Source organism: Anabrus simplex, chromosome 1 (genome assembly GCF_040414725.1).
Source record: "Anabrus simplex isolate iqAnaSimp1 chromosome 1, ASM4041472v1, whole genome shotgun sequence".
NCBI lineage: Eukaryota > Metazoa > Arthropoda > Insecta > Orthoptera > Tettigoniidae > Anabrus > Anabrus simplex.
The window spans coordinates 1,725,454,621-1,725,481,763 of record NC_090265.1 but is presented as its reverse complement, the minus strand read 5'-3'; the positions used below and the strand labels follow the sequence as shown (position 1 = coordinate 1,725,481,763).

General features: G+C 40.3%; 1 protein-coding gene across 2 annotated transcripts in view; it reads left to right on the top strand.

Moving 5' to 3' along the window:
* Positions 1 to 12,137: 12,137 nt before the first annotated feature.
* LOC136858723 (DNA cross-link repair 1A protein) overlaps positions 12,138 to 27,143 on the top strand; it is a 231,959-nt gene continuing 216,953 nt past the window's right edge. For both annotated transcript variants that reach the window (XM_067138466.2, XM_068229564.1), the window contains exon 1: positions 12,138 to 12,848. In XM_067138466.2, the coding sequence (XP_066994567.2) occupies positions 12,437 to 12,848 (412 nt within the window). In that variant the 5' untranslated portion in view covers positions 12,138 to 12,436. The remainder of the gene's footprint in view (positions 12,849 to 27,143) is intronic.

Genomic DNA, 27,143 nt, shown 5'->3' with positions numbered 1-27,143 from the left:
CATAGCTGACTATCCTATCAAATAATTCCGAATTCGCGTCAGTGCTACCCTTTCCCGATCTGTACACTCTAAATATATCAAGTTGCCTATTATCTTCAGAAACGAGCCTTACACCTAGAATTTCATGTGTCTCATCTTTAACTTTTTCGTAGCTTACAAATTCTTCTTTCACCAGAAGGAACACTCCCCCTCCCACCCTTCCTATCCTATCTCTACGATACACACTCCAGTGCCGTGAGAAAATTTCTGCATCCATTATATCATTTCCCAGCCATGATTCAACTCCTATTACAATATCTGGTAAATATATATCTAATAAATTACTTCATTCTATTCATTTCTTTACAATACTTCTACAGTTCAACACTAACAATTTTATGTCATCCCTACTTGATTTCCAGTTCCCTGTTCCCTTATCACCGCTCCCTAGGCCATCCCGTTTCCCTGAATGTACCCCCCTATTACCCTTCCAAACAAATTTCCTAACTTGTACGTACCACTGCGGTTTAAATGAAGGCCATCTGAGTGCAGATCCCTATCTCCTACCCACCCATTAGGATCTAGAAATTTCTCTCCCAGTTTCCCACATACCCACTCCATAGTCTCATTTAAATCCCCAATCACCCTCCAGTCAGTATCCCTTCTACACAGTATTCCACTAATAACAATCTCCGCTTTCTTAAACTTCACCCGTGCTGCATTTACCAGATCCCACACATCTCCAACTATGTTGTTACTTACAGCTTGCCTTACGTTGTTGGTACCAACGTGAAACACTACCACCTTCTCCTTCCCCTCCTCCCTCTCTTCTACTTTCCTCAACATCTGCCTCAACCTAATTCCTGGATAACACTCTACCCTGGTACCCTTTCCTCCACACACTTTCCTCACGTGTCTAACGATGGAATCCCCCATGACCAGAGCCTCAACCCTACCCACCTCATTTGATCCCCTTTCCTCCTGGTCAGCCCTATCTTTCCTGATAGCTGCAGAAGCTACTTCCTCCTCCCTTTTCTCCTTCCCATGACCCTGTTCCACCTGTATTTTCCTATCATCTACTCTACATTTCCCTTTCCTACCTTTTCCCTTCCTCCTACTTCCACACATCTCAGCAACAGTTCCCTGTCCCTCATCTTCCCTCTGTTGTTCTACCTGGAGTGACTCGAACCGATTTCGCACAGACACCTGTCCTGAATTCTGATCCTGAATGGAGCCCTTAGCCTGCAATCTTCTTCCCCTTAGAACAATAGACCACCGGTCTTCTACAAGTCCCCCCTTTCCTTCCCCTCCCTCTTGTACACCTACTGAAACCTGTACATTACTTGAGGGAGTCCTATCTTCCTTCCTGTCTTCTGTGAGAATCCTAATTATCTCCCTCAAACTTTCCAACTCCTCCCTCATACCCCTCAATGCCTCGCCACACCCACAGTTCGTACACTCGCGCTCCTTAGCCATTCTTTACGGGGAAAAAGAAAATAAAATAACTTATTTGCAAAAAAATGAACGGAGGGATATATTGTCTGGGATAGTACTCAAAGATCACACGACTGTAAGGTAATTTATATACGACTACACTACAATACTACTTAGTCGTACTCAATTATTTATCCTACAACCCCTAACAGGATAAAAACTGCTGTTAATTACTGAATACACAAGAACTACACAATTCCAAACTGCAATTAAGCCTATCCTAATTGCAACAACAGTATTTTAGTACGAGTTTCTACGGATACCTCTACTACACCAGTACTGCACAAATATTTTACAATAATAAAATAAACACACTAAATTCTAATAGGATATTACTCGTATACTACTGTACAGCACAGTACACTACAGTAATTTTTAAACTACTTTCAGACGTACCCTAATTACGATTTCGCCTACTTCGGCATTTAACGGACTTCGTACCCAGGTCCTTGGATATGATTAAATAGATATGTCCACAGTGTTATCATTTTACATATTGAGGCATCCAGTGGATGGCTCACTATACTAGCCCCTGTGTATAAAGGAAAGGGTGATAGATATAAATTACAGGCCAGTCAGTTTAAGCTTTAGGAAAGCATTGTTCCTGATTATATTAGATTTGCTTACGAAATTAATAACTGGTTCGATATAAGGCAATTCGGATTTAGGAAAGGTTACTCCACTGAAGCTCAACATGTAGGATTCCAGCAAGATATAGCAGATATCCTGGATTCAGGAGGTCAAATGGATTTTATCGCGATTGACCTTCTTTAAGGCATTTGATAGGGTAGATCATGGGAGACTACTGGCAAAAATGAGTGCAATTGGACTTGACAAAAGAGTGACTGAATGGGTTTCTATATTTCTAGAGAATAAAGCTCAGAGAATTAGAGTAGGCGAAGCTTTACCTGTTCGTGTATTAATTAAGAGGGTAATTCGTCGAGGCAGTATTATTGAACCTTTATGTTTCCTAATATATATGTATGATATGAGTAAAGAAGTGACCGAGCGAGTTGGCCGTGCGGTTAGTGTTGCGCGGCTGTGGGCTTGCATTCGAGAGATAGTGGGTTCGAATCCCACTGTCGGCAGGCCTGAAGATCGTTTTTCCGTGATTTCCCATTTTCACACCAGGCAAATGCTGGGGCTGTACCTTAATGAAGGCCACGGCCGCGTCCTTCCCACTCCTAGGCCTTCCGTGTCCTACCGTCGCCATAAGAGCTATCTGTGTCGGTGCGACGTAAAGCAAAGAGCAAAAAAAGCAGTAAAGAAGTGGAATCAGAGATAAGGTTTTTTGAGGATGATGTCATTCTGTATAGAGTAATAAATAAGTTACAAAATTGTGAGCAACTGCAAAATTACCTCGATAATGTTGTTAGATGGACAATAGGCAATGGTATGATAATAAAGGGGATTAAAATTTAGGTTGGGAATTTCACAAATCGGAAAAGTCCTCTCAGTTTTAATTACTGTGTTGATGGGGTGAAAGTTCCTTTTGGGAAATATTGTAAGTACCTAGGCATTTATGTAAGGAAAGATCTTCATTGGGAAAATCACATAAATATAATTGTAAATATTCCCGTGGGAACCATGTGGCCTTGTAGCAGTTATGTAGAAATGAAAAGGTTAGCACAGGATAGGGTGGCATGGAGAGCTATATCAAACCAGTCTACGGAATGATGACTCAAACACAAACATGATTGTAAATAAAGGGTATGGGTCACCTCACCAGGATTACGTGATTCAAGGACTGGAACAAATGCAAAGAAAATCAGCTTTATTTGTTCTCGGTGATTTCGGACAAAAGTGTAGCGTTACAAAAATGCTGCAAAGTTTGGGCTGGGATAACCTGGGAGAAAGGAGACGAGTTGCTCGACAAAGTGGTATGTTCCGAGCTGTCACTGGACAGATGGCGTGGAATGACATTAGTAGAAGAATAAGTTTGAGTGGTGTCTTTAAAAGTCGGAAAGATCACAATATGAAGATTGGAATTCAAGAGGACAAATTGGGGCAAATATTCGTTCATAGGAAGGGGAGGTAGGGAGATGTTCAATAAATTTCCAATTTCTTTGCAATCATTTAAGGAAAGGCTACGAACACAACAGAGAGGGAATCTGCCACCTAGGCGACTGCCCTATTTGCAGATCAGTATTGATTGATTGATTGATTGATTGATTGATTGATTGATTGATTGGTTGATTGATTGATTGATTGATTGACACTGGCGTAAGGTTCTTTATCATTTAAAACGTATTTTTACATTCTTTTTCAGTAGCTGGGTAATTTCAAACAGGACTTTAAAATCCTGTTGGGCCGATGACCTAGATGTTAGGTCCCTTTAAACAACAAGTAAGCAAAATCATGTTAAATGAAAAACTTATTGACATTTTAGCCTTAACCCCCACTCTCATCCCCATAAAAAGTTCTCCTAGATGTTAAGTCCCCGTAAAACGTGGAGTTTGCTAGTCTTCGGAGGCTGCCAAGCCGTTAAATCTGGAGATGGTGGAAGATGGTTTTATAGCAAGAAATGAGATTAGAAAGCAGGCATTGCTTCAGAGAACTACATTTACCAATTGAGACTGTGAGCTCTTCACATTTCGTATCATGAAATGCATAATATACAGCGCGGTAACAGGTTATTTATTAAGGAAATGTATTTATGAAGCAACTTCTAATTATTTTACTTGTGATTATTTTTGATAGCTTCGTATATAAAACATTCCTTCAAAATAATTACTATATTTATGAAACTAGTTCTATTCTCCTGTTTACTTGCGAATATTACTGAAAACTCCGTGCAGAAGACTCGTTCAAATATGTATTTTAGAAACAGGCTCTATTATTGTTCTGGTATTTTTACTGTTTTTAGTGGATATTTTTATTATATTGAAATGTTTGCATTATTAATTGTTCCTCATTCCACATGCCTGTGTTTATGTTAATCATTCCCCCCGAATCCCCCCCCCTCCCCATTAATTACCCGAAGTCGGTGCGCCCACTCTCTGCGGTTGTACAAAATGAGTTCTAACCTGGAAAGAAAGCGTTTCCGGATCCATGTCCATATAACATATTTTCTTCTTCTACGTGTGGTGAAGTGTCCTGAAAGTTCGCTAAGTATTTAAGTTCCCTCCTCTTTAAACGTAATGTAGTACGCAGGTCGAGTCATAAGTCATGGCAGCTTGTTTTCTCGCGAACAGGAGACAACACGGAAAATCTAAGATATGCATTTGGAAACGTGCGCTATGTACTTGCGTATAATGCCACTAGATGGTGTATGTAAACTACAGTGTGGGTCTAAGCATGCCCCCAAGTTCAGCGTGTGAGTGAGAGCGTCACAAAATTGGGAGTCAACAAGCAGGAGCAACGATCGTATATTAAAATAGCAGTTCTCCGCGGCAGAAATGCACGCCAATGCCATGCAGAGCTGAGGGAAGCATTAGGTGTGTATGCCATGCCCTATAGAACAGTGGCGAGGTGGGTGGAGACGTTCATCCAGTGCGTGAGGGCCACACTGTCAATGCAGTTTATTACAATTCTTTTTTGTTGTACCAATTGCGCCGTGCAGTGCGAAGCAAACGTCCAGATCTTTTGGACAACGCCATAATCCTACGCGATAACGCGACAGCTCACAGAGCAGCCATCGTTCAGCGTCGCTTACAACGGTGGGAATGGGAGGTTCTTCCACACCCGCCTTTTTCGTCTGATCTGAGCCCATGTGACTATGATCTGATCCCCAAAGTCAAGAAGCCATTACGTGGACAACGGTTTGCTAACAAAGAGGACATCGTAACAACATTTCGGAGAGAGGTGTCACACATTAGCGATACACATGCAGCGAATGTTATTCAGCGCCTGCCCCACCGCTGGCAACGCACAGTGGAAACCTTGGGTGATCATTTCGAAGGTCTGTAACCAGTGGAGACCTGTCCTTTTTACGTCTTGTGTATTTGTTGTCTATACCATAATAAAATAATGTTTACCAATGGCCTGTGTTCTATCATTTTCCTACGAGAATCTCCTACGAGAATTTGTCTTCAGACACTATGCGTAAGTACATGCCGTATATTTCCTAATGCATATCTTAGATTTTCCGTGTTGTCTCCTGTTCGCGAGAAAAAGAATAGTTGCCATGACTTATGACTCGACCCTCGTAGTAGCAGGAACTTCGCTGTAGACACGAGTGACGCGCATTACGAGCAGTATTCATCCTGCAGCAGCTCGTGTGCAAGGAAGAAGTGCTCCCCGTGGACAAAGGACTGTACACACAATGAAACCCACCATGATCTCGCCGCAGTTTATTGTGTGTCCCTGATATCTGTGCAAAAAGTGCGAACGAAGTGGAAGCGTTTGCTCAGGGAAAATGGAATATTTTTGCCGAATCTCGCACACGGAGTTAAGTCCCGGCATTTTGAAACTGACACTGTGGTCCAATCACTCGTTCGGGGGCTGTTTGCAGAAGTCCCAGGGTTGGTGGAACGTATGTAATATAGATAAGCTGTAAAATATAGGCCTGTCCAGTCTTACAGAAGAGTCAAGTGTAATAATAATAATAATAATAATAATAATAATAATAATAATAATAATAATAATAATAATAATAATAATAATAATAATGGCGTCTGGCCTCGGAGAAGCCTGGTGCGCGTATTTTTCGAGTAGACGGCCTGTAAGTGACCTGCATGTCTCTGAAGATGCGGCCTTATCTAAGATGATTTCTAAGGAGGAAGACACCACACACACCCATCCCCTGAGCCAGGGAAATTAACCAATTACCGTTAAAATACCAGACCTAGCCGTAAATCGTATATGGGACAATTTATATCAAAGGTTAGCCACGGAGTAGGACAAGATTCAAGTGAATATTGAAAAATATAACACTAAAATTATGAATGAAGATGCTATTACTCGCGTATGAATTACTTCATACCCCACTCCATCTTCTGTTCAAGGGGGTCAATTACATATCGTCTGATATGAATTTTTCCAAAAGGTTTCATCAGCATCACTTACTACATTTCCACCTAACTGAATCCCTCCCTGCCACTTTCTACCTTTCAGCAGAAGATCCGTGTAAACTATGAACAAACCCTACAATTATCTTGACCCAAGAACTCATTCTCACTGCAGCCCAATTGTCAACATAAATGCCTCTGATTGATTTTAATAATCTAAACTTAATCCCACAGCCCCCAGTGTGGCGCAAATCTTTGTTCTCGGTACTCTGCCATACGCTCTCTCTAGATCTACGAAACAAACTGTCTATTCCTCTCGTAGCATGTTTATATTACCTGGCGTATGCTGAAAATCTGATCCTGACAGCCCTCCGTGGTCTCAGACGACACTGGTTTTCATACAACTTCCTCTCAACCACGGATCGCACCCTTCCTTCCAAGATGCCAGTGAGCACTTTGCCTGGTATACTTCGAGATACCTCGATAGTTATTGCTTGTAGATAGGTGCAATTACTGCATTTGTCCAATCATCTTACCAACACACCATGCTAATCTTATCACTCTAGGAAGCCATTTCATCCCATTTTCTCACTATATTTCACCATTTCAGGCCTAATTTCATCTATTCCTGCTGCTTTATGAAACTGGAATTTGTTTACCATAGTTTACACTTCATCAAGCGTAATTTCACCAATATCATTGTCCTCCTCCCCATGAACTCAGTTGTTCGCGACGTCACTAGGAAGATTTTCTTTTATGAGAAGATTTTCAAAATATTCCTTCCACCTGTCCAGTGATTCTCTGGGATCAATTATGAGTTCACCTGAATTACCCAAAACAAACACAATTCATTCATTTTTTCCTCCGATCCTAAGATTCTTTATTGCTGCCCAGAAAGGTTTCCCTGCTGCTTTACCTAGCCTTTCCAGTTATTACCAAAATTTCCCACGACTACTTGTTGATTCAACAACTACTTTTTCGCTCTGTTTCTTTCATCTACGTACAATTCCCTGTCTACAACAGTCCTTATTTGGAGCCATTTCTGATAAGCCATCTTTATACCTTTACAAGCTGCTCTCACTTCATCATTTCACCAAGATGTTCGAATTTTTTCCATCTTTACACACAGTTGTTCCTAAGCATTCCATTGCTGTTTCTTCCAAAGCATCCCTGTTTGCCACCTATTCTCTTTCTATATCCTGAACCTGCTTACTGTCCATTGTTTGGAACTTTCCCCTAATCGTATCCATGTACTTCTGTCTAATTTCCTCGTGCTGGATATTTTCTACCCTTATTCGTCTGCAGACATATTTTACTTTCTCTATCCTCGGCCTAGAGATACTTAGTTCACTACAGATCCGATAGTGGTCTGTATAATCGAAAAATCCCCGGAAACCCGAAACATTCCTAACAGATTGCCTGAATTCGAAGTCGGTTAAGGTATGGTCTATTACGGATCTGGTGCCCCGACCCTCCCACGTGTAGCGGTGAATAGCCTTTATGCTTGAAGAATGTATCCGTAACTGCTAAACCCATATTAGCCCAGAAGACGAGTAAATGCTTCCCATTCCTATTACCTTCCATATCTTCCCCACATTTACCAATCACCCTTTCGTATCCTTCAGTTCTATTGCCAACTCTCGCATTGAAATCGCTCCTTTAGCACTATGCTACCCTTGCAGTTGACCCTGACTACGATGTCACTCAATTATTCATAAAACTTATTAACTTCATCCTCATCTGTACCCTCACATGGTGAATATACTGAGACAATTCTTGTCCTAATACCTCCAACTAACCAAATCTACCCACATCATTCCCTCATTTACGTGCCTAACAGAAACTATGTTGCGTGCTATAGTATTCCTGATGAACAGCCCAACCCTACATTCTGCCCTTCCCTTTTTAACACCAGTCAAGGAAACTTTATAATCTCCTACCTCTTCCTCGTTATCTCCGCTTACCCGAATATCATTAACTCCTAGTACATCCAGATGCATCCTCTTTGCTGACTCTGCCAGTTCTACTTTCTTCTATAAGCCCCATTAATATTGATAGCATCCCATCGAATTCCATTTCGTTCGCCAAGTTGTTTCTTAGGTGTCCCTCGCCTGTCAAATGGGAGTGGGACTCCCTTGCTAATATTATACCCTATGTAGGTATATACCCACATATCACTAGTAAAAAATACACTTCATCTGACGTAATACTGTACAGTCTTTATTGAAACAGAACGTGTTTGATCACATTTTAGCTCTATATTTCACTCCAGTGGAACATATTAGTTATATTACTCTCCGCTTACAGGCACAAGTTTCTTTATACAGGAAAGGAAAGGCTAATAAAATATGACAAACGCGCTTCTAAGAAAAGGTTGTAGATTGGCTTTTTTCATTTTTTGCTGGCTATACAACACTTGCATAAAATTATGTGGCAAGAAATCGCAGTACAAATTGTGTTCACGTAGAAATTTTGAAAGATACATCTTACCTCATTGCTTTCCTTCATGATGCGTAAGATTTATAGAGGGTCCTCAAACATGAAATAGAACTACTCAAAATAACTGACTGGAGTAAATACAGAATGAATTAGTTATTATTTTCATAAAGAATGAATCCAGACTCCCCGTGTGGTATTCAACAAATGGTTACCAAGTTCTCGTTGGTCTATAGAGATCCTACCATGAACGTGTGAGCCTGAGCGTTAGGTTGCACTGCAGTGCCACGGACAGTTTTAAGATTTAAGAAACCTGGGTACCTGATTGCAATAGTATCATCGTGAATTGTGTAACACACAGTTCATTAGTCCCACTACGTAACTAGGAACAGTATTTGATATTAATGAATGTCGTATACAGCCAGAGACTAGAACCAACTCGTTAGTACTGACAGATACACTTGTAACTAAATTGCTCTCATGCTATGTCTACAAAGAAATAAATGTAGAACGTTGGAAATACGCTGTCCTTTTCAGGAGTTTATAGACACTTGAAGCATTCAAAATGCTTAAACCCGTGACAAGATAAAAACGGCCTCTTACCGACATATTCGTCGGTACTTGAAGAACTACTGTGGGACGGGCTCTGGCACATTGAGGTCTCGGAGAAACGTAAAAGTAATTACAGGGACGTAAAAGTGTGTTTATTATTATTATTATTATTATTATTATTATTATTATTATTATTATCATTATTATTGCAGCCCCACGATCTTGGCCTGTCGTGCCTGCTCCTTACCACCAGACCCCGGATTCGATTCCCGGTCAGCTTGGTGGTTTGTACCTGTATCTGAGGTATAGTTGTTGGTGCTCTCAGCCTACTTAAGAAGAACTGAGGAGCTATAAGACGGTGAGACAGCGAACCCGGTCAAGAAAACTAATAATAACGACCGAGATATACGTCTTGCTGACCGCGTGTCACCTCGTAATCTGCAGGCCTTAGAGCTGACTGGTAGATTGATAGACTAAGGCCCAACATGCCTGTAGTTTAATTTGTTTTGGTCTTGTTATTTTATGATTAGTTATTTATTTATTTATTTATTTATTTATTTATTTATTTATTTATTTATTTATTTATTTATTTATTTATTTATTTATTTATTTATTTATTTATTTACCATTGTCTCGTTGAGGAATACAGTAGTCACATCAGGAGGCTGTCGACTTTGATCGTGGGGGAACTGTGGTACAGTCGCGACGTCCATTGGACTCCCAGGTGGCAACATTTCAGTTGTAGCAGAACACACTCTTCGTCCCTCAGAAGTTTTTGGCTGGGCTGCCAGTATCACGTTGTTATCACTTGGTGGCTCACATTTCATTAATTTTTTTTCAATACGCTCCACAACAACGCTGTGGAGCAGTAAACCGAGAGATTTTAGGCAATGGCGCTTTTGTTTTGCCTTTCTTTTTCTTCAGAAGCCCAGCTGCATCACTTGGATGCAAATCTACCGGTATGTCCTTTCACTAATCTGTTTCCTAGGAGTACCCGATGAGTCGGAAAAATCTCATTTCACTACACTGGCGGCGGAAAAATCTGACTTGGAAGCAAATTTTTCCTCCAAGCCAGAAGAGAAAACCCCTGTTCACTGCTAATTTGGGATGAAATGAATGTAGAATTTATTAAAAGTGAAGAGGAAGACGCATTTCTTAAGAAACGGCTCTTTTAAGGGTTGAATTTTGAATTATTTAGTGAATTGTAGTGCTATAATTTGGAATAGGCCCAAATTGTAATTCCAGACCACGTCATACTACTATTACTAAGTGAGCCTCTGGCAAATGTGCACACTGCTCATTGAAAACACCGCGTCAGAGTAGGGATCGAATAGCTGGAATACTATGATGAACCAGTGTGTTACGTACCGGCAGTATCAGACAATGTATGAAGCAGAGGAATGGTATGCTAAAGAAAAAAAGTTTTCTAACTCCCCAGCTATTTCCCGCCAATATTCAGTCAGGCTGTTATACTCAGTCAGTACGCAACAGTAATCCCATCAATCGGAGTTGAGTGACAGTATAACAAACAAAGAACATCACAACAAACAATGGTCAATATAATGTTACTGTTGATCAATGTTATGCGCTTTCGATATTCTAAAACTTCACATTTAGTTTTCTTCCGACTCTGATATACCACTCTTATCATAGTCGGTACGGTAAAACTGAATAAAACATAAATGATCGGAAATTGTATTCTCTATAACTTTTGTTATGCAGTTTTTTTCTATAGGACCAATAACAGAGGTAGGGTATTTAAAAATTAAATTTTAGTTGCTGCCCCTAAACTACAATTTAATCCAGGGTCAGTAAAATTGTTTATAGCTTAGGCTATAGTTTGTTCTTCCTCAACTCTATATACCGATTTTCATTAAATTCTGTTCACCCATTTTCTCGTGGCTCGGCGTTGATGCAGACTTGGCAACAAAAATCGAAATTCATGAATATCTCGGTTATCGTGACCGCTACGGTAAAAATGTATAAGACATATATGATCGGAAATTGAATTCTATGTAACTTTAGTTATGTAGTATTTATTGATAGGACAACTAATAATATAAATATTTGAGAATTGAATTTTAGGCCTTCCCCCAAACTACCATTTCACTCAGCGTGAATAAAATAATGTATAGCCTAGATTGTAGTGGCTCATCCCCCGACCTAACATACCGATTTTCATCAAGTTCTCTTCAGCCGTTTTCTCGTGATGCGTGTACAGACAGATAGACAGACAGACAGACAGACAGACAGACAGACAGACAGAAATTACGGAAAAGTAAAAAATGCATTTCCTTGTTACTGTGGACATGACTGATACAGATATACCATTATTTTCAAATTCTGAGCAATGTACAGACAAAACTGTTATTTTTTATATATATACCACTATTTACATTCACCAGTGTGAGGTATCACGGTCACATGTATATACGGTATCTTCTTATCAGGCGGGCGCGCGATTACAGACAGGAAGGAAATCGTATCTTCTGATTTTTGAAAATGAAGTTTTACAAATGTGGCGCGCAAAAGATATATAATTACTTATTTATTTAATTATCCATTTATTTATTTATTTATTTATTTATGTTTAGGGGAAGGCCTAAAATTCAATATATATATATATATATATTCCTTATACAGGAATGACGGACGACGGATCTATTTCTCCTTGGTGCAAAGTCGCGTAAAGTGTGCTTGTTGGTATTCTTTGACGATGACAATAAATACATAAATAAATAAATGGATAATTAAATAAATGAGTAATTATATATCTTTTGCGCGCCACATTTGTAAAACTTCATTTTCAAAAATCAGAAGATACGATTTCCTTCCTGTCTGTAATCGCGCGCCCGCCTGATAAGAAGATACCGTATATACATGTGACCGTGATACCTCACACTGGTGAATGTAAATAGTGGTAAATAGCGATACCCTTCTAACCTCTGTCAAGTTACAGTGTTTCGGGCTTAAAGGAACTTTAGTGTATGTGAGAAGCCAAAGGACGAGTTGAAAGAATCCCACAGATGGAAGACGACGAGTTAGAAACTTTCGTGCCATTTATGAAGAAGCGGACTTCGAAAGGAACGTGTTCACAGTCTTGTATAAGCTTTAGTCAGCGTTCATCGTTTAGTACGAAGCAGTTGTCACTGAAATGTTTTTTAAAACCTAAATTTGATGAACGTGCCATATCAGGTTCGGAACACTGCACTTTACCGAGCACAACGAATGTAGCATCTTCTACTGTTCACTGTTTGTCGAGTGACTATCCTGATTCAAGAACTAAACGTAGCCCCAAGAAGAGGCTGACCCCAAGAAAGAGACAAGCACCAGGATCAAGGGGATTTTGCCCTTGTTGTCAGGTTCCCTTTGATAGTCTTAATGTGTTGCCTGGTGTGCATGCTGCTGCTTGTAGTGTATCTTCAAAAGAACTTGAAGGTTTGTATTTAACACAGTATAGATATTGCTTTTGGGGGAGGTGGGGTTGGTAGATATGCATTAGAATGTTACAATGTGATGACACAAGTTATTGCTAACAGGAAGGTAAGAACAACACTTGGAATAGGGCCTATTCCGTAACAGTGAATCCTGTTGTTAATAAAATGTATTTTAACTTGAACTAAACCTTCACTTTACAGGTTTATTTTCATAATGAATGATACATTTGTACACTTGGTACCATATTGTACTTACTTAAGGTGTCACCACCTTGTGAGAGGAGTTTGATTTGGCTAAATTTGACCGGGAAAAAGATAGGTTGATGGGACACATCTTAAGACATCCAGGACTTGTTCAGTTTGCTTTTGAGGGAAGTGTAGCTGGACAGAAGCAGAAATTGCACCTGTCGGTAATGAAGGGAAGAGAAAGGTTTGCATCAGCTATTGAGGTATTTCACTGATCGTATACTCGACCAGGCAATTTAGATAAGAGGGTGTGATCGGTGGTTAGAGAGTGGATGGAAACCAACATGGTTTCAAACCACAGAGGGGTTGTCATAACTACCTTTTTAGTATTCGTCAAGTAATTGAAAAATATTATTAGAGAAGTGACGATTATGATGCCATTGATGCTTTCACGGCCTGTGCTTATAAACATGATATAGGCTTTTGGGCTTATGCCGTGTCAAGAAAATAAGGTGAAATTCTTTACGTTTCGCAGAGAACTTGCTCTGCGTCATCGGAAGAAAATCTTGACTGTCCACGAGAAAGGCTTCTCAGCAAAAATTCACAACAACTTACATTTTCCAGCCCACGCATCTAGGCGCGATTGCACTGTCATTTGTTTCTCTCTTGCTTGCGTCTCGCGAAGGGCTTGATCGTGCGGTGGACAGAGCAGCCAACTGTTCATATAAAGAACTAGTCCTAGTGCAGCGGCGCTACTTTTGCATTTACGAATCTCGTGACAAAGCCATTGGTCTGGATAGGTTAGGCCATTGGTCTGGGTCAAGTAAAGGGGTTAGAAGCCGCAAAGCGGCCCTAGTCCTGTAGTATCCTACATGACACCTCCATTGGTCTGGATTGGTTAGGGTAGGTGAGTGAAAAAGCCATTGGTCTGGATGAAGCAAAGGGGGTATAGGGGCATAAGACCCCAGGTTAGAAGCCGCAAAGCGGCCCTAGGCCTCTAGTATCCCGCGTGAAACCTCCATTGGTCTGGAATGGTTAGGGTAAGTTAATTACAAAGCCATTGGTCTGGATTGGTTAGGCCATTGGTCTACGATCAAGCATAGGGGAAAGCACGAGTTTTTTAAAGCTGCAAGCGTGCTGAACCCTCCCCTACATTAAGGTGAGTTGAATAGAGTTCTTTCTTTACAGATTGCATTCACTTGTATATTTATTGTGCAGTTGTGTATTTCTTGTGCGCGGGCGGGTTGGTAACGGAGTTCATTTACTTCATGGCTTGGAGTGACATCGTATCCCATTGTGTCAATGGAAATGCTGGTATGTAGTTAGGCGATGGACTATGGCGCGTGATAAATTGTATTAGGCTATAAAAGCAAAATTACTTCTGGGGGACAGCGGGTGGGTTCTTTACTATCACAGTGAACACGTGTCTCCTCTACAAGGTATTCCACTTAAGATTTCCAACATATTACATCATTATCATGCTATCAAAGTAATGTAATCCTTACTGAATTTCTACTGGTTTCTCAAACAATGAGGTTTGAATTTAGACATTATAATAGTAGTGGAAAATGGTACTTTCATTCGTCACTAGATGGCTCTCCAGACGTGCTATAGCTTTAGCGTTCAAAGAAGAAGCTGACGGAGCCATAAGAATCGGTCTGAGAGTGTCACATAACAGGTCTACGTGCAGTACATAATTATGAAGGTATGACATTGACACAAGCCTGGATTGAAATATCTGGCGATGAGGAACGTACGAATTTGGAAAGCACCGAAACAAAATAACAAATATGAAGGGACAGGGAAGGGAACTACCTACGTAAATCCTTAATGGCTGGCAACCAGGTATTACTTAATTGATAGGCAGTGTCCCTGTTGAAATTGTTAGGATTTCTACGCATTTCCACAGCTTCCCATATAATCCTGGCCCTGTGGCTTGTCTAGTGTTGGTAAGAGCTCGAGCATCTTGGAACATGACATCATGACCTGGCGATAGAGGGTGCTTGGCTATTGCTGTCTGGCTGTTTGAAACTAATATTACATTCATGTTCCTTGATACGAGTACCAATGGACCGGCATGTTTGGCCATTGTATACCTTATCGCAAGTACAGGGAATTTTGTATACCCCAGGATGTAAAAGTGGAGATAATTTGTCGTTGGTTTTACCCAGACTGTTAGCAATTTTAGTGATGGTGCCAAACACGGTTCTTATATTGTGTTTACCCTGCGAAGCGTGAAGTATTTCACGTTATTTTCTTGACACGGCATAAGCCCAAAAGCCTATATCATGTTTAAATGACGATTATGTTTCGTAGATCTAGAGAAGACATATGAAAGATTAGGTGGCATAAGTTGACACTGTGCAACCCAAAGTTTGTAACATTTTAAGGGAGTGGAAATTATGTAACTCTTAATTGGAATTCCTTTTAGAGGAGAGATGTGTTCATTGTGATGTCTAGGAACCCACCTTCGCACTCCCAGAAGTACATTTACTTTTATAACCTAATAAAGAGCAGCACCTGCCATTGTCCATTGCTAAAGTAGCTATTTGCATTCCTATTGGCCTACGTGAAAAGAATATGATGTCATTGCCATCAGCGGTGACAATTAGATTGTGTTACCAACCCCGACTGAATAAAAGCACAAATAAAAACACCATGTAAAGGAAACAATGTGAAATGCACAACAGCAATAATTATATATGAAACTTACCTTAATGCAGTGGCAGATAGAGGACTGCGGCAGTCTTAAGGAATTCATGCACTCTCGCGTCTAGGGAGAAGGAGCTCTTAAATAGGGGTTCACCTGTTGCCTTAGGTGAAATAGAATGTGGTCTTATCGCCATACAGAATACTAAAGACCTAAAGACTGCTTCATGGCCCTAACCTGGGGGCTTATGCTCCCAGACCCCCTTTGCTTGGTCACAGTCCAATGGTTTTGTCACTAATAGGATCTAACCAAATAGCAATGGTTTTTTTCACTATCCAGACGTACCCGGTAACCAATCCAAACTATTCACTTTCTCACTGACTCAAAATATAAATTCATTCAGCTTTTCCACACTGTCCAACATAGACTGTGCTGCTATTGCCCTTCAGAATGCTAGACCTAAAAGCCACTTTGTAGCCTTTGTGCACCCAGACCCTGTTTGCTTGGTCACAGTCTAATGGTTTTGTCACTAACCAGACATAACTAACACAGACCAGTGGTTTTGTCATTAGCCGGACCTAACCACCGCAAACCAATGGTTTGGTCACTATCCGGACCTAACCAATCCAGATTCAATCGCTTTGCCACTCACGCGAATTATAAATTAATTCAGTTTTACGTCACTGTCCAGTATGCAATGTGCTCCTATCGCCCTACAAAATACAAGGGACCTAAAAGCCGCTTCGCGGCCCTAACCTGGAAGTTTCCTCCCTCAGACCTCCTTTCCTTGGTCACAGTCCAGTGGTTTTGTCACTAGTCTTAGTTCCCATCTAAACAGGTTGGGAGCATTGTTGACTACTTGAGCTTGTACACGTTCCTGCTCACGTCTCAGCAAGAAGGCTGCGAGAAGTAAACAAATGGAAGTCATTCCGCACACTGCTGAATGTAATGAGTAGGGCCCGGGTGTTTATGCAGTAATAGGTTAGAATGCAAATTTACTGAAGCGAGTAACAAGTAGAGTCTACCTGCACGAAGGTAATGTTATGAGGTTTGCATAAACATTAGGGCTTCTACTTGATTTGCATTCTAACCTATTACTACATAAACATCCGGGCCCTAGTAATGAGTATTGGGTAGCATGGCATCAACTAATGATCAGGACTGTAATCTTTCACCTTTGTTGTCATAATTTACTGTACATGAATACTGAAAAGTATAAAATGGCAAGTAGGGATCCTGGTGGGTGGAAGCTGAAACAGTACAGTGTGAAGATTAGTAAAACTTTACTAATGGGAGTGCAACAGAGAGGTTAGGAATCCAACATGGCATCATGGCTGCAACAGCGTCATAACACTCAAAAAGGTGCATCTAGTGACCAGACCATTGGTCTTATTTGGTTACATTATTGGCTTTTAATGAGACAAATGTGGGCAAGCAAAGAGGTTCGGGATGTGTAAACCCCCACGTTAAGAGCCGACTCCCTGCGATGGTGTTGGTTATTGACACGGCCATTGGTCTGGATTTGTTAGACCATTGGAAGTGACATGTCCGTTAGTCTGGTTTAAAATATATTCATATCACAGATACATCTAGTATTAGCCATAACACTTTCAAAACTTTGTGGTTTCATTATTTTCATAGAATGTGGCAGCCCTGTGGCTACACATAATGCAAACTCTATCAAAGACAATATCAAAGTGCTCTGGCCAACAGGAACACAGAAATTAGTTGCATGTCCGAGATTGATAGTGTTCATTTTAATTTCTCTATACAGAGTGTGTTAGAACTATACTGACAAAAAAGTCAGGGATGTTCATTCGTGTTATGTTAAGAATGATGGGGCAAGCGGATTGGTGGAGAAAATTTTTCTTTTAGAGAAATGAGGTTGCTTTTACTTCTGGGTGCGTGATTCATATTGACAAACTTGCCACACTTGCTATGCCAGAGAGCCAGCCGCTGCCTGTTGCTGTACGTCAGGAGGGAAGGGAGAGGCAGAGGTAATGCCCGGCACAAATGCGCAAGTTTCTAGTTCGTTTTGCATAGTCGCTCCCAGCCCCAGTAGGCGGTGTACAGTTTGTTCTGCACAAATTGACTACTATGCGAACCCAGTAGAAAGAGAAGAGGAGATTGTAAACTCACTGGACAAAAAATTAGTCACTGCTGGAGAAATCATTACAAGCATCATTTAATACTGTGTAACTCCACCTCTGGATTTGGTTAGGAAGAGAGTCCACAAGGTTGCGCAGGTACGTCACATCCAGATTAAGCCACTCGCTGAGGATTTGATCACACAATTCCACCAAACAGCTGGGAGGCTGATGTCGGCATTTTATTCGCTGTTCCAACATGTCCCACAGATTTTGAGTGGGGTTGAAGTCAGGTGATTTTGCAGGCCAGTGAGATGTAATAGTGTGCGGGTGTTCATAAAACCAGTCACATATGCATCCAACCTGATGAACTTTGCTGTTCTCGTCTTGAAAAATCGGTGTATCGATAGCATACTCATCATGCAGATGTTGACTGAAAGGCAACACCTGATCATCTAGAATGTTTAAGTAAACTTGCTGGTTCATGTTAGTGATCACCTCAGTGAGCGGGCCCAATCCATTATACGAAAAACATCACAGACTCACCTCCAGCTTGAACCTGACCTTGCACTCATCCAGGATGAAATGCTTCATTTGGCCTTCGGTCCACTCAGCGACGTGCGTCATTGAAATACAGGCAAAAGCGTGATTCGTCAACCACATTACATGAGATTTGTAACATGTAACCACTATTACATTCCACCAGTCAGCTACTGTCCATGTTTAATGATTTCTAGCCTATTTAAGTCGCACAGCTTTATGTGCCTGTGTGAGCAGTGGCCTCTTGTAAGGTGACCGACTCCAAATGTTCGTTGCATGCTACTCCCGTCACAATGTTCTTCCGCTAACATGTTAGGATGGACCTTCATTCACTGTCTGCAGCCATTCCTATCGGGTTTGGAAGCGATTTTGATCCATAAGCCGTGAAATGCGTCTGCAGTTCCTCTCACTCAGGATCTTTTACCGACTACAATTCTGACGTGTTTCATGGCCATGTGTAGTACACCACTGCTTGTAGACACATTAAATAATCCACTGGGAAACACCAACAAATCCAGCAACTTCACGCATCGTATGGCCATGGGCACAGTCAAATACGATTCCCCCTCCCCTTTTTGCCACTCTGTCACATCCCTACATCTGCCCATGTCGATGTACACTGTTTGCTTGAAACATCAATGTCTCGCTGATCGCTACTGCCTTATATTCAAGTAGAGACAGTGTGCATGTGGTTGAGCATGGGACTCGTTCGCTGCACCATCTGTCATGCTTAACGATTCGTCTGTGCGGTGACCTTACCAGGAATACAGGTAGCTTTCAGGTTGTTCGCGACACATCACACATCCTAAACAGAGTCCAAAAGTCACTACTATACCATCGTGAACTGTGCATCGAAGTAGGAGTGGGGCATATTGAACATCTAAACTATTTCCAACGAAAGAATACAGCAGACAAACAAACATTTTGTATCACTCCATGTGTCCATGTGTCTCACTGCCTCCTCTTTGCGTCAATATGAACATGCAATCAAAGATAAGGGTAGCGTCTTCCACCTGTTCATGTAAATTTTGATTCAGTACAGACCAGAAATGAAATTCTTGACATTAATTATGAACATACATGAAAATTTACCGATATAGACATGTGAACATATTTGCAATGCGGTAACAAAAAAAATCATTGCTATAAAGTATATTTGCCATGAAAATTAAAAAGTTTGCCTACTTATGTGACATTTCAATATTTCATTAATCCGAACTTGCAAGAGGCTCAGTTCCCTGTAAATCAGACGATTCGCTGTCACTTGCATCGCTAGAATCCTCTCCTAAATTGATAACCTTTTATCTATGGCCCATCCAAGTCCCACATCTTTTTCTCTTCGCGCACCACTTTCTGAACATAGGAATGCCATTGATCAGCTGTCAAGCTGTTTATGTACGTTACAGAGTTTGAAAGTGGTGTTAAGGCTGGCAACATAACATGTGATCTGGCTCAACACCATCTTTATTAGGTTTAATTCACAGTGATACAGGGGCAGTCCGAGTACAGTGTGGCCCGCTTGATAAGCTAAGTCTTTACCAATTCCAGCCATTTGGTTTTAACAAGTCCTTTGTCACATGTTACATTTTTACTTCTCAGACAGGAAATGACTTCAGCTTTCTTCCAGAATTTGTTTGGGATCTGTTCTAACTACATGCTGTGATAAAGAGCGTTGTCTAACATGATAACACTACCAGGCATCAGGTTTGGTAATATTCTTTCAAACCACGATTTAAATATGTCACCAGTCATTTCATTGTGATAGTCTCTGTTTTTGGTAGACTCGTACACAAGATCACCACCCTCCACAAAACCGTCATCAGACTGAATGAAGTGTGAAGCAGTCAAAGTCATGTGGTTTTGTTTACACTTACTTTATTGTCTATTTGGAGAGAGTTTACTGTAATCAAACCATTGGGCGTATTGTTTCCTTCATTCAGCATTTCATGCCATTTATAATGTTGTGAGTGAAAGAATAAACAATCGTGCATCTTCGAGCATGTTAAATAATAAAGAACATTACTGCAACCAACAGACGAGAGGAGAAACGATCTGGTGCATTCCTTGACTGACAAGTCTGTCTTAATTACAGTGCAGCTACAGCTTTTTATTAAAGGAACTGTGGATATTGCCTCTAAGAGACAAGAACAATCCTGTGTGAGTTGAATAAGGAAATTGTATCTGTGTGTCCATCATATACCACACTTCCCCTCCTTACCCTTTTCCTCCCTGAAGCACAGTAGTGGTTTGCTCTGGCACAGCAAATATGGCAAGTTTGCCAATCTGAATTGCAATAATACGTAACGTAATGTTTACGTCATATAGTATTGAAAAGGTGGACCATTACGACATAAGTTTAATTATTATTGTGATCACAATTCAATACGGATCAAAAACGTGAAGTTAATATCCTATGAATCTGAATTGCATGCCTGGAAGTAACAAAGTAACCCCTTTTTCTTTTCTTGAACAGAAAAACTTTCTGTGCCAATCCGATTGCACTATCATTCTTTACATGAAAAGCAACCCTGATTTTGTTGTTGGTATAGTTCTGATACACCCTGTATAAGTAAGAAATACTTCTAGGGGTGGGTTAGTGGGTCCCTGGCAAGAATAAAGGAAGGCTCTCTTCTCTCTCCTACTTCAAGTTCATTTCCACATCATTTTTGCATGATTTTCTTGTTCATATTAACATGCATTGTTGTAGAAATTTAGAAAATTTTGTGTGTGTGATACATTTAGTTCCACAAATATTGGTGTTTAGGCGGTTGAGGCGCTGGCCTTCTGACCCCAACTTGGCAGGTTCGATCCTGGCTCATTCCTGTGGTATTTGAAGGTGCTCAAATACATCAGCCTCGTGTCGGTAGATTTACTGGCACGAAAAAGAACTGCTGCGGGACAAAATTCCGGCACTTTGGCGTCTCTGAAAAACGTAAAAGAGTAGTTAGTGGGACGTAAAGCAAATAGCATTATTATTATTATTATTACCACTTAGTCGAGCAACTCGTCTCCTTTCTCCCGAGTCTTCCCAGTCCAAACTTTGCAACATTTTTGTACTCTAGTGTGAATACCATCAATTCCAGATGCCTTGCTCCTATTTAAGTCTCTTAAAGCTCTGTCAAATTCTGACCTCAAAATTGGGTCTCCCATTTCATCAGCATGAACAACCTGTGCCAAGGCCAGAGCAAAGTGTTTTTAGCTTTCACCAAAGTCCCAGTCTCATCCATGGCTGTGACAATATGGAAGCTGCTGGGGTATGGGTGGTGCATCTGCTAACATTGGGCCTGGTCCACATCAATTAGGGAGACATACTTTCCAATGGGTTGACATTACGTCAAATAAAATCATAAAGACGGTCTCAAAATTATCTAATTCTAAAAGTATGGACTGTTATTGGCTGTCCAATTACATTATTAAACAAACAATTCATCTGATTTGTGAACCACTAGCGTTTTGTATCAATAAATGTTTAAATGGGTTTTTTCCGAATATGCTTAAAATTTCAAAAGTTATTCTGGTCTTCAAAAGTGGTGACAAACATCTTCCCCAAAATTACCATGCAGTCTCAATTGTTCCCATATTATCTAAAATAATTGAATCAGTTATTTATAGTCAACTTAGTAACTACTTTGAAAATCGTGCCCTGTTGTTTGGTTATCAATATGGATTCTGACAGGGTAAAAGTACTACCTCCGCGTTTCTGGAAATTGTCAATCAAACTTTAACAGCCTTTGAAAATAGGAAAATGGTTTCTCTGGTTTTATGTGATTTGAGTAAAGCATTTTGACTATATAGATCATGACATTTTGTTGGGAAAACTTCAGTATTATGGCATAAATAGTCCCACTTTGGATGTAATTAAGATGTATTTAAGTAACAGATACCAGTTTGTTGCAATTAGAAGTAGACATTCCACATTGAAAGATGTTATTACAGGCATTCCACAAGGATCTGTACTTGGCCCATTTCTCTTTAATGTTGCTGTTAATGACCTACAACAGAATGTTGCGTCACAATCAGTTATATCATGTGCAGATGACACAACACTAATCAACATGCATCAGGACGTATTAAATCTGCAAGAGATGTCACAAGAAGCTCTTAGGACTGCAGTGAAATGGTTTTCATCTAATAAAATACTCTGCAACGAGAATAAAACCCAACATATTCTGTTAGGATTGTCCAGTAATATAGAAATTCAGTCAGTCAAGCTACTGGGTATTCATATTGATACCAAATTAAGTTGGGAAGTACATGTCAATCATGTCTGTAAAAAGGTATCACGGGTCTCATATCTTATGTGGAAATTGAGGGAATTAATAACAGTAGACTATTTGAGAATGGCATATTTTGGATTTTCCCAGTCCTATATTTCATAAGGGCTGCTATTGTGGGGACATTCATCTTATGTCCATAATGTATTGCTAATTCAGAAGAAGCTTGTTCGTGTAATGTGTAAAGCTGGTTCTTCTGAGCACTGTCATCCCCTTTTTATCAGGCTTAAAATATTAACAGTTATAAATCTATATATTTTTATCTCATTATTGTATGTTAAAAACCATCTGAATGAATTTACCATCAGGGAAAACATCCATCAACACAATACTCGTAATAAGGGTAATATTGATGTCTCAAGACATAGACTTGTTAAAACAGGTAACTCACATAAAGTAAATAGTATAATATTTTTTAATAAATTACCATTCTCTGCACAGGATGTGTCCATCAATAATTTTAAAAGAAAACTGTATAACTGGATGTTGAAAAATCCATTTTATGACGTAAAGGAATTCTTAGAAATAAAAACTGTTAATATTGACTTTTAATAACTGTATATAGATAGTAGAAATAATACTGTAGTATTGGATGACAAAACCTGTTTCATGTAAATGATCAATGCTGAATAAATATTCTTATTCTTATACATGTAAGAAAACATAAACGTCAAATAATACTACCTTGAGGAATTCCCATCTTAATTATTACAGGATCAGATAAAGCTTTGCATACTGTAATTCTCTGAGTTTCGTCTTTCACCAGTCAGGTCTAGTATCTCGTGGAGATATCCACTGATCGTTAATTGATCTTTCCTTTCTTCCTTCAGCAGCCCTAGAGACTTCATTCTTCACGACAGTCCACCCTTCCTCTATTGTGTTACCTTCAGCCTTTTCATTTAGTCTTTGTGCAACATGTTCCTGGGAACAGTCCCTTACAATGTTTTCTTTCAACTTGTCTAGATCCCATTTCGTTGTATTTCTTCCTTTCTTCAATTTCTTCAACTTCAGATGGCATTTCATGACCAACAAGTTGTGGTCAGAGTCCGTGTCTGCTATTGGGATAGTTTTGAAATCCACGAACCTACCATGCTGGCGTAGCAGGGGGAGAGGTGATACTCCCATGTGGCATCTCCCAGGTGACAGTTAGGGGGGTCCCAACCGGCTTGCCGACGGACTTGAGGGAAATAACATACCTCGCGCAGACCATACACACAACCCGCTGTGGGTGGGGGATGCAGATGAAGAATACACCCACGGTATCCCCTGCCTGTCGTAAGAGGTGACTAAAAGGATGCGACCAAGGGATGATCAAATTAGAACCATGAGACTACTTGTGATTAGTATCACCATGCGGGGAACACCATGGGTTGCTTTTACTTGCGCGTAGTACCACTATCTTAGGTACAAAATAGGTTTGTGATTAGTAGCAATAGATTACGTTGCCAGCTTCTACAGTACCTGTGATTCGTACCCCTATATGAGCAACACCATGGGATGAGCGACACCATGGTTTTGCCTTGCCTTATGCTTAGTACCCACTATGTGAGGAACACCACGGGATAGTGCGGGTCCCTGTGGTTCGCCCACTTATGTGAGGAATGCCATACGTTTGCATATCACCGCAGTGTTCGAAACACCAGAGGTCTGTGTTACATGTGTGAATTACATTTCCTGTTAGTAGTACCATGATATGTGGAATACCGCGAGTCTACGCTACTTTTGATTAGTACCGCAACATGACAAATAGCATGGTTCTATTTTCCTAGCAAAAAGTACCAATATGAGGGGCCGATGACCTGGATTTTGGGCCCATTTCAACTACAAGCATCATCGATTCAGTATTGTACTTTAGACGCAGTCCCTTGGTCAGTAATACTATTATTTAACGCTAGTTTCTGGGAATGTGGAGCATTGTGGGTCAGATCCACTGATTATTTTAACTTCATATCCATCCATTCATTCTTCGTCTTCACGTTTTCAAATCTGGTCAGTGGAGGATTCTGGATTTTTAAATTGTCATAACATTTCATACCATTAGGGACCGATGACCTAGATGTTAGGCCCCTTTAAACAACAAGCATCATTTTCATCATCAAGTTTTGAAATCCAACACCTGATTTCTAAATCTCTGCCTAATCATAATGAAATCTATACGATACTTTCCAATGTTTCCAGATCTCGTTCACGTACACAGCCGTTGTTTGTGGTGTTTGAACCAGGTATTAGCAAGGGCTAAATTATGATTGTTGCAGAATTCAACCATCCGACTTCCTCTTTTATTCCTTTGTCCGAATCTGAATTCTCCTACTGTATTTCCTTCTCCTCCTTGTCCTACCACTGCATTCCAATCTCCCATCACAGTTAGATTCTCGTCACCTTTTACATATTGCATTAAGTCTTCTATCTCTTCATAAATTATTTCGATTTCTTCATCATCTGCTGAACTGGTAGGCATATAGTCCTGCACTATTGTGGTGGCATTGGTTTAGTGTCTATCTTGACAACAATAATCCTTTCACTATGTTGATCGTAGTAGCTTACCCGCTGTTCTATTTTCTTATTCATTATATTAAATCAACTCGTGCATTTCCCGTTTGATTTTGTGTTGATAATTCTGTAGTTGCCTGATCAAAAATCCTGCTCTTCCTGGCAATGTACTTCACTTTTACCAACTACATCTACCTTTAATTTATCAATCTCCCTTTTCAGATTCTCTATCCTACCACAATAATTCAAACTTCTAACTTCAGAAAGATTGTGTTTTGATAGTAAAGGAGCATCACAAGATATTATTTGTGACATTTACATGAGAAGTAACATATTTGAGTCATTTCTATGTCGGTAATAGTTTCTTTACAAGAAGTTTATTTCAACACTCAAACGATCATATGTAATATTCATTTTTCATCTATTGCTTACATAATGCAGCCTTGATTATTATTTAAAATGGTAATAACATTAATATCAATGCATAAATTGCCCTTACCAAAATCCCCGCGTTTCAAACCCTCGTTCTCTTGTTCAACCGAGTTCGATGAATTGTATGAGTGCCAAAGGTTTGTGTATTACTACATGCGCTTTGCAATAGTTCAGTGACACCAAATTGGAAATTAAATATATAAAGGGGGAGGTTATACTCAACTCGAAATAGAAGGTGCTATAGAAATAATTTTAGGCGCCATGGCAAACTGGTGCCCAGGATTTGCCATGCCCTGGGCATGGATATTAATAATCATGGATATTATTATCAGTCAGGTAATACTAATACATTGGGAAAACACTGTTTGTTGTAATCAAAGTATCGGTTTATGTTTTCTTCACATCTTTTATTACTGATATGGCATTCGCGTTAGGGTTCTGTACTATGTTGAACGTTTTACTACCACTTTCTTTTACAAGTACTTTACTCTACCGCATTGTTTTGAAAGAAACGGTACTTTCCTCTGCGGAAAGGATGACCAGTTCTACAGTGTGGTATTCCATCACTTTCTCTTGACCCTTCAGTTTAGCTACAGCTTTTGACTGAAGTTCACGGTGTTACAGTGGTTAGTGTGAAACATAAAGGAACATTAAAGAGAAGCTTTGAATTATAGATTGTTTTGGCAAATTACCAGGCATGAAAGCTGAAATATCGCAGGCATTAGGTGCTCAGTACAAGTCAATAGAGTTCCAAAAATATTCTGAATACCACCCCCTCTAGGACACCATGACCTTGACGTTGGTGTGGGGGCTTGAGTGCTTGTTGATCCCGAGGGCTGTACCAGCTCAGGGTTACCCATGCTGGATTGGCCTTGGTGTAGGGCCAGACTAACAAGGTGTCCCCCGAGTTGCCTGAGAGGTGTCTGTGCTCTTTAGATTTCATAACTATTTCTACCCTTCTATACTCACATTCTTAAATTTCTTTCCTCTTCCTGTCCAGCCAACCTCTCTGCCTCGGATAGAATAGGATAGTATGGAGGTTTTATCCTCCCCCAATCGTAAGTTTCGGATCGTGGCGAGGTGATGCATGGCTACTGGGAGAGTAGTTCTTAGTGGCCCAACCCAGTCACAAGTTTCGGGTCATGGCGAGGTGATGAATGGCTACTGGGTGAGTAGTTCCTAGCGACCCCCCTCCAGATGCCGGGCACCCTCTGGAGTATATAGCCTTGCCTTCGGTACATCAGGGCTCTGCCGAAGGTCGACCTTTTATATTCCAGGTACTCGTGGGACATGTATGGTTTTTGAGTTTGATTTTGGTTTTAATTCTTCGAAGGCTGCAGGCCTTAAAACTGTGTCTTTAAATTGTACCGCAAAGAAACGTAAACGCTTCAACAGAGCCGATGATTTGTTCAATAGGGAAACGTCTGAGGCAAATCTGCCTTGATTCCTGGTTGCCTCCAGAGTCGATGGATAGAGCTTCCTTCCAGAAAATCTGTTTCTAATCAGTAATGCTGTGGAGGATATTGTTGGTGGAGAGGTTGATGAGATGCAGAAGCTATGAGACAGCTCCGTACTTATCAAGACTACTACCGTTGTACAGAGTAAGAGGTTATTGGAAGCTACAATGTTCGGACCAG